This window comes from Manihot esculenta, chromosome 1 (genome assembly GCF_001659605.2).
Source record: "Manihot esculenta cultivar AM560-2 chromosome 1, M.esculenta_v8, whole genome shotgun sequence".
NCBI classification, from domain to species: Eukaryota; Viridiplantae; Streptophyta; class Magnoliopsida; order Malpighiales; family Euphorbiaceae; genus Manihot; species Manihot esculenta.
The window spans coordinates 1,292,892-1,301,732 of NC_035161.2; the positions used below are offsets into that span (position 1 = coordinate 1,292,892).

General features: G+C 38.6%; 1 protein-coding gene across 2 annotated transcripts; it reads right to left on the reverse strand.

Annotated features, from left to right (window-relative positions):
* Nucleotides 1-1,180: 1,180 nt before the first annotated feature.
* LOC110608123 (subtilisin-like protease SBT3.3) lies at nucleotides 1,181-5,062 on the reverse strand. 2 transcript variants are annotated; one of them, XM_021747331.2, is made up of 12 exons: nucleotides 4,926-5,036; nucleotides 4,765-4,840; nucleotides 4,431-4,650; nucleotides 4,229-4,320; nucleotides 4,011-4,108; nucleotides 3,766-3,921; nucleotides 3,009-3,682; nucleotides 2,807-2,892; nucleotides 2,483-2,728; nucleotides 2,283-2,397; nucleotides 1,932-2,124; nucleotides 1,181-1,842 (listed from the first exon to the last, which is right to left on the reverse strand). In XM_021747331.2, the coding sequence occupies exons 3-12, from the start codon at nucleotides 4,617-4,619 to the stop codon at nucleotides 1,256-1,258; spliced, it is 2,436 nt and encodes an 811-aa protein (XP_021603023.2). In that variant the 5' UTR covers nucleotides 4,620-4,650; nucleotides 4,765-4,840; nucleotides 4,926-5,036; the 3' UTR covers nucleotides 1,181-1,255. The 2 variants fall into 2 exon arrangements, with proteins under 2 accessions (XP_021603023.2, XP_021603024.2); XM_021747332.2 differs by lacking the exon at nucleotides 4,765-4,840 and having other exon boundaries at nucleotides 4,926-5,062.
* Nucleotides 5,063-8,841: the final 3,779 nt, after the last annotated feature.

The following is an 8,841-nucleotide window of genomic DNA, read 5'->3' on the forward strand; positions in this document are numbered from 1 at the left end:
GTTTGTTTAAATTAGATCATGCAATTTTTTAGTGTGTTATGCTAATTGTTACCAATTATTACTTTGAAAATATGAACAACATAACTTATTGATTAATCAACAAAGTAATAATAATAATTGAAATTATATAAATATTGAAAAAACAAAGATAAATAGTAAAGTTTAGATCTCACAATCCGTGAAAAAATTAAATTTCAAAAAAATTAGCCACATATAGCGATAAGAAAACACAAAAAGGAAAAATGAAATTCGGCTAGAAGAAATGATGGTTGCTCTGGTAAAAAAGAGTGCTTAAATAAAAAAAATCTTAAAGAAATCCTCATGAAATTTCTTCCTAAAAGAGTTTGATTTGAATATTTTTAGTGAAATATTCCTTTTGATTTGTTTTCTAGAGAATGTAGAGGTTTCCTGATCTTTTAGAGAGAAATTTTGCGAGATCTGAACTAATTTGCATGCTTTAAATACGAGAATCTCAATTTTTCCACATCAATATATTTTTGATGTTGTTCGAAGGCTTGTCTCAAGACTTGAACAAGTCTATAATCAACCTCCTTTTTTTTTTTATTTTGACTTATCATTGCCGCGCTTTACATTTCTATATAAAATTTATAAAATTATCAAAATAAATAACATTCATATCTCATTAGACTAAATATTTAATTAAAATATATGTTGAATTCTTTTAATACTTCTTTTTATCGTATGAAAAAAAGACTAAATATTGGTAGTAAATAATAAGATCTATTTTTAGGTTGCTAATTTCACATATCAAAATACACTTCTTCATTTTATTTTCTTGGGATGTTAAAAATATCACTCTTTAATATTATTGTCAAAAATTCAATTTTTCTTTATTTCAGTGAAGTAATTCACATCAACAAATGTATTTATACACAAAAAAAATTTACTTACATTGGGTCTATATAAATCTATCGCGTAAAATAAAAATGAAACCCATATAAAATCTATATATTTGTATGTAGATTTCATGCATGTAAGAATTGCACGATCCATAATTGAGAAGGGTATAAAGTAGAATATAAATCGAATGAAAACTTATTTCATACACGCAGGTGTATGCATTCTGTCAATCTAAATATTTAATTTTTAATTGGTTAGATGTACAAATTAACTTGTAAATTTAGAGAATCCGGAGTGTGTGCAAGAACTTTTCCACATATAAAGAAAATGCTGAATCAATTTATACATGAAATTTCATTTGGATTATATAAATAAATATGAAACAAACTGACATCTAATTTTCAATTATATAGTTGTCACTAATATAAGGCTGTAACATCTCTGTTCTCACAGACAAAGGACTTTTCACCACGTGTACCTCATCTCTCCATGATAGGCTCCCAAAATAATACCCTGTGTTCACCTGGTGGGTAGCAGTAACTGTCACAGTAAAGTTCATTTTCTTAGTTTGATTTCTAAAGACTAACACATCAGGTTTTATTGATACATTAGTCCCGAATGGAGCTTCAATCACTGCTCTGTAAGTGGAGTTAGCGGCTCCAACATTTGTGACTGTTCTGGTGACTGTGATTGATTTTCTAAGATTTGGTATGGTTATAGAAGGAAGGTTAATGTCCAAAATTGATTGTTTTACGCTGTGGCATTGTGTGGGATGTCCTGTGAGTCTAGAAATCGAACTGTGGCTGTAGCCCATCACACAGAGATAATGTAGGTAATCAGCTGTATCCATGTCATATAACAGACCAGGATCTGCTGCTCCATTTGGGTTCGCAATGCCTCCTCCAAAGTCAAATGGGTTAGCCGGCTTTTGGGGAGATCCCTCGGCGAATATTGGATAGCTTGAAGGATGATTACTCAATGCTGCATTGAATATTATGCGAATTGGATGATAAGTTAATTAATCCTCAAGAGTTTGTGGCGTCTTTTTGTAGTGAGGAAGGGGAAGATACCTGTTGTGACAAGTGCAGATTTAATGGCGGCTGGGGACCAATCTGGATGCAATGATTTGAGAAGAGCCACTATGCCTGAGACATGAGGAGTTGCCATTGAAGTTCCTGAATGCATTGCATATCCATTGTCCTCAAATCCATCCAGAGGTGACGTCGCAGCTAATATGTTCACCCCAGGTGCTGTTATATCGGGCTGAATCCCACAAACAGAACAATTGCTTTCCCATTAAACTCTCCGCATTTGAACCAAGAGCAAAACTTAACTATACTCGGTACATGGTCGAAGTCTAGGCAAGAATTTCGAAGCAAAAATGATCAAATGATACTACTTTATCAAGAAATAGAATGTACCTTGAGAATTGCCGGAGCAATTGAGTTGGGCCCTCTAGATGAGAAATATGCTACCTTTGGCAACACTGGATTGCCCACAATTGTTTTAGTGTCGCTCAATTTTACTTCAGGGGATCTGCGTATTACAGTTACCAATCGGGAGGATTTAGGCTGAGGATCAAAAGGAACCTAGTCAAGAAAATAACAATGGCTGACATTACCTTGTAGAACGGATGTAAAAGAGTATCCTGGTCCCAATCTCGAAGTCCACTTCAACACATGGGAAGTCACCACTGCAGGGATACAATACATCACTTGGATTCTTGGCAACAATTAATCCAACTCCACCTGCTGCCTGGACAGCTTCTGCTGCACTTGCTACTGCAGATCTGCGAGCCATTGACGTGAAGCAGAGAACCACCTTTCCAGCTACTAATGTAACATTAAGTGATAAGGATTGACAGACGCTGCAAGCAGACAATTCAGACTATGAATTCTGTCTTCATGTATATGCTAAATTAATGTAATGTAATAGATCAAACTACCCTGCAGCATTGGGGTCCAGCCCTGGCGCCTCTGGATAAACCAAGCCTCTGAAACCAATCTCCTTTCCTCTAAACGTGGCTTGACCCTGTAAATTTTACACCGAAAAAACAAAAACTAGCAGCTATAACTTTGGGCTGAAAGGGATAGTGCAGATGCATCAGTTCATCCAAAATTAAGCTGATACTTGGAGAAAGATTATACCAGGAATGTTTTATTGTTCCCAAGTGTGATGGGTGTTGGAAATGATCGATCCATGGTGCTTGCTGCTACAGTCAAGATCCAAGGTGCTGTGTTCTGCACGGTCTGAGCTGAAGGCCCATCATTAGCAGCCCCACAAACGACAGTAATGCCTTTGGAAACAGCATGAAAGGAACCAGTAGCTATGCCATCGCGCTCATCGGTATCTGAAAACAAAGGAATTGAAGACCCGATTGAGATGGACAACACATCAACCCCATCATGTATGGCTTCATCAAAAGCCTTCAACATGTCAGCAGATGAGCATTGTCCTCCATGAACATTCCAACAGACCTTGTATATTGCTAGCCGAGCACGAGGAGCTCCACCTCTTACGGTCCCAAGACCTAGGCCTTTGTAGCTAACATTGGGAATAAAAGCTCCAGCGGCTGTGCTAGCTGTGTGCGTCCCATGTCCATTTGCATCTCTTGAGGATAGAAACTCAAGGTCTCCTGATGCGTTTAACGGCTTTCCATATTCAGCAAGAAAACCATCAATGTACCAACGGGCTCCAATTATTTTCTTGCTACAGTGAAGGGCAGCATTAAACATCTTTCCAGATTTACAAACACCCTTCCAGCGAGACGGGATCGGTCCAAGTCCTTCATCTCTGAAAGCTTTAGACTCGGGCCATACTCCTGTTTCATCAAGTTGGTTTCTTCTTCAAAATCGGTTTAAGGCACGAAAGAGAGAGAGAGAGAGAGAGAGAGAGATGATTAACCTGTATCAAAGACACCTATTATAACTCCATCACCCATGCTACTGCTTTGAAGAGCATTGACAGGAGAATGAGAAGATAGGCCAAGAAAATCCCAGCTCCTAGTTGTTTGGAGCTTGTGAAGGCTATTAGGTATAACTCGAACAACGCCAGGTAATTCTAATAGGCAGCAAAATAAGATTTAGCATTTTGACAATCAGTAAGGATGCATTCAAGAACAAGCAGTAAAAATTATTATGAACAAGTACCGGCAAGCTTGTGGGCCTGAGACTCTGTCAGCTTGGCTGCAAACCCAGAGAATCCATGTTTGTAGCTGTACACCATCAATTGTGAGGCTAATTCCTTGCTGCAGCATATGAAATCGACAGGTAAACCGTAAACTTTCAGTTATTTGACTGAGATTATGTATTACAAATGAAAATATAATTTCTTTGAGCCCTTTCATGATAATATATCTCCTTTATACCTTCCCACAACATCTGCAAGCATTTCATGATGTGAATTTGTAATCAGCTTGGGATCATCATGCTGCTTCTCACCCAGATAAACGATATGAACCTGTAATTGCACATAAGAAATGATTTCCTCTATTCTATTTCTATAAACTTTAAAGAAAATAATGTATGAAGAAGAAGAGAGGAGTTGAAGGTTCTTGAATATGTACATACTTTGCTAGTGGCTTCCGCCACTGTCATCAAAATGCCTTGGCCATAAAGGAAGAGAAGATTCACCAACAACGCAGAAGCTAGTGTTGATTTGATCATTTTTCTCGAGTGTAAGTGTCTTAGAGAGAAGGGATGCGAGGCAATCACAGATGAAGAGCATGGAACTTGAAAACTCCAAATGGATTTAGACATAAAGGTCCATGAGGGCTAACACCGTGGGAAACTAACAAAATGAAAGGTCAAAGTTTGAGACGTCAACATTTAAACGAAGGAAAAAATTTTAGATGTACCAAGATTTACATATACACACGTATCTAATAGGATAACTGGCACCTACCATGGTTTAGTTAATATCATTTACTTATTGATAGGATGCTGGGTGTAATAATACTCAGTATTTTGCAGAGATAAGCCTAATACCAAAAAGGTGAAGAGAGATGAAAATCTGAACTAGTTGAATTAATTTGGAAGGAAGGGAGAATTCTAAAAATCACTTACCGTACACGCTGTGGTAATTGAAGATCAATAAGCTTCGTCGCAGGGAGTAGGAAGTGCAGGCTACGCACTTTTAACTTAAGCTATATAGCATTTCTTTATAGATTTGTGGGTGAAGCATCGGCCTATCTTGCTTGTTTACAGCCCAAAAGAAAACAAGGGGTGAAAGAGGAAACTTCCCTTATGCTGCAAGTCTCACAGGTCAACTGAGATATTGGTTTATCCACGCCTTGTATATGGACACAACCGCCTGATCTCATTTGTTGACTATTGTACATTGATCATTATCTGACTTTTTTATTTAAAGGTAATTTTTCATTTTCTTTATTCTTTTTTTCTTTTCCTTCAACGTTTGAAAGGTGCAAGACTCAAATATATGACAAGTACACCATAACAAATAATTGATCACATATATAAAGATATATGAGTGCAAAGAAGTCAAAAGTTTGCCTCCATGAAGCTAGCACTTTTCTTTTCATTGAGCCATCATTTCAGTTGTAAGAAATTCCCAAGTTGAAAAAATCAAAGGTAGACAAGTATGCAAGAAGTAGGTAATGTCTTTGCATTATAAATGGATATATATACATCTTCTAGAGCCATAAAGTTTGCCATTTGCAGTCTCCACACAGTTTTCTAAAGCGGTAAGCAATTACGCACATTCATAAATAATAAATGTATACATCAAGAACAAGTATTAGATGGATTGGCATTTGGCCTTATTAGCTTGGTTGGTAGAGATTTATAGTTAGGCTTGAGTTGCATTACCAACAATGGCTTTGATTCAGTAATCTATTAGATCTGCCAAACATAGAAATAGGGAGAAAAGTAAGAGATAGATCCCACAAAGAGAAGTAATAGAACAAGCAATAGTGTAGTGGAACATAAATAGAAGATTAGAGAAGAGAGCAAGATAGTAGTATTTCGCTATTCAATTCCAAAATGCTCTTCAATAGTTATCGTTCTGATTTTATACAACTCTTCGTAACTGACTACCAGTTGTATTACTAACTTCCACTTGGAGAAACCTCTGGAAAAACTATTTACTATTTCTCAAGATACCCCTTATCTCCCTCTATAACTAATTACTACTTTCTGTATACATTTCTCTCCTTCATGTAATATGTGATAACAATCATACGAGAATCTGCTTGTCCTCAAGAAGGTGAAAACAAGAAATTTGAGCTTTGATAAACGAGTGATCTTCCCATGTAGCATTTATTGTAAATGTTAAGATATTTCAAAGGCTTTCTATTGCACATAGTGTTGGAAAGAATATTCTGCCATAATTGTAATTAATCTGTGATTAATATTACCATAGTTAACATAATCCTAGCATGATTCTAGGCGATAATTGATAGCATAATCATAGGCATAATTGATTATATCTTGTACTATATAACCCTTGTATCTTATTACACAGAAAACAAGAAAATGAAAAATACTTTTCTTCCTATAATTCTAGATGGTATCAGAGCGGGTTTCAATCTAAAAGTTTAGCTGATTTTTCCTGCAATCATCATTTGTCAGAATACCTTTCCCAATCTTCTCTAACCGAGAAATAGCAATGGTCGATTCTTCTAGCCAGAGTGTAACGACCCGGAAATCCGACCCGTTACCGGCGCTAGGATCCAGATCGGCTTAAGGCCGCCGGGACCCGTAGCAAGCCTACATACCTCCTGTAAACCTGTGGAATCCCATACATAACAACATATACATGATCTGTAAAAAAATTTTTCTTTTCTCTTATCCAAGCAAAACCTGTGCATGCACAAAATCATACATAAACCCCACACTGGAGTCTTCATCAAGTACTCCAATGGGGTATCATCATCATACATATCAGCTTGGATAATCATGGTCATTAACATCATTACTCATTAAACACTCTGTACATAATGGGGATTCACACACCTCTAGGTCAAGCACTACTATAATCCTCAATACATCATCAAACCATTCATTACATTACATGGTCATAAATACTCATTACATCATATTCATGTCCACTACTATCTATTACAACATACTTGACTTAACTTCACTCTAGCCGACTTCCTGATCTATCCTGTACCTGCAACTCTGGGGATAAAGGGAGTGGGGTGAGCTACTAGAGCCCAGTGAGCAGAATAATAAAACATCAATTTAAATCATGCTTTCATGTATGCGCCATAACACAAACATTTCACAACAAGGATGAACTTGTCACCATTTAGCCCCTATCTTTCTTACTTATACATGCCGGGGGCGTAGAGCCGTAGCAGGCACACCCGGACTTCCATAATCTGTCATAGTGCCAGGGGCGTAGAGCCGTAGCAGGCACACCTGGACTCACATAGGCTATCATGACATGCAAGGGCTAATGGATCATTCAACATTCATCCACATCAACAACAAAGTATGCAATGCAGCATATTCGTGAATTCTAATGCAAACAACCTAATATATCTCATGGCATTCATGATGCGTGAATCATGCTAAAGCATTTCATTAATTTGCTTTAAAACTTAACGTTTATTCCACTCACCTCTGGCTAGCTCTGAAGAGACTCTGAAGCAGCTGGCTCACTGCTGGGGGTCTCGGTTCCTCGGGTCCAAACCTACACATGTGGACTCAAATGAGGGACCAAACATACATGAATATGACTCTAAAATACTCCCCAAAAACCCCCTAAAACATCCTGAAAACATCACATGAAAACATGCAAGAAATGGCTGAACAGGGCACTTTCGGCGGCAGGTTCGGCGGCCGAAAGTCCCTCTGCAGCCGAAAGTCATGCAGGTTCGGCGGCACTTTCGGCGGCCGAACCTCCCAGACAGAGACGAAACTTGAGTTTCGGGGGCAGGCTTCGGCAGCCGAAACTGCCTCCACAAGGGGGTTCGGCGGCCGAAAGTCACTTCGGCGGCCGAACCTGAGTTTCTGCCAAAGGGCAGAAACTTGGCTTCCTTGTGTCCACAGCCTCCAAAACGCCTCAAAACATGCATAAACTTATTTCTACACATGCATACACATCATACTTCACACCTAGGGGTCTCAAACTATAATATACCCCAACTACAACACTTCAAACAACACATTTCCAACATACATTGTTCAAATCACAACATAAACCTAACAACAAGCCTAAACATGCATTCTACCCCATCAACTTGCATAAAACTTTCATAAAGCATAAAAGAAGCATAGATCGAAGCTTACCTCTTGAAGATCGAGAGGAAGAATGACCCTAGCTCGGAAAATGGAGGGATTTAGCTCCAAGACTTCCAAGTTCCAAAACTTGTTTCAAAAGCTTAAATCTTCAAAACCAAGGGAAAACAAGTGAAAATCTTGAAAGATTTAGAGGAAGAACATCAAAAATGGGTGAGGGGCGGCGGAAAGCTCACCTTGGCCGAAAATGGGGAAAAACTCGCCCGTTTTCGGTTAAGGGACCCTTTTATAGTGGCTGGCCAGACCACGTTCGGGGGCCGAATGTGCCTCCGCATGCATGCCATGTTCGGCGGCCGAACGTGAGATTCGGCGGCCGAACCTGGACTTCCCTCACTCATGCTTTCGGGGGCCTAACGTGCCTCCAAAACGCATGCATGTTCGGCGGCCGAACTTGACTTTCGGCGGCCGAACCTGGGTTTTCCTCCAAAGATTTTTCATGCAAAACTCATTTAATTTCTTACTTAAAAACATGAAATACAAGAAAACATTTCATAAAATCATAGTTTTACCCTTCTAGAGGTTTCCGACATCCGAGGTCCCACCGGACGGTAGGGATTCCGATACCGGAGTCTAGCCGGGTATTACATTCTCCCCCCCTTAAGAACATTCGTCCCCGAATGTTCCTCAACTAACATACAAAGCATGGCATCAATCATAACATACAACATAGCATACAATATATCATACATGCAACACATAGAACAGCTAACACTCA

Excerpts from the sequence above, each read along its gene's own strand:
- LOC110608123 (XM_021747332.2), bottom strand. The coding sequence starts at position 4,619 with ATGTCTAAATCCATTTGGAGTTTTCAAGTTCCATGCTCTTCATCTGTG. Across the intron at positions 4,109-4,228 it reads CTTGCAGATGTTGTGGGAAG|CAAGGAATTAGCCTCACAAT; the intron begins GTATAAAGGAGA and ends CATATGCTGCAG. Across the intron at positions 3,683-3,765 it reads AATAGGTGTCTTTGATACAG|GAGTATGGCCCGAGTCTAAA; the intron begins GTTAATCATCTC and ends TTGATGAAACAG.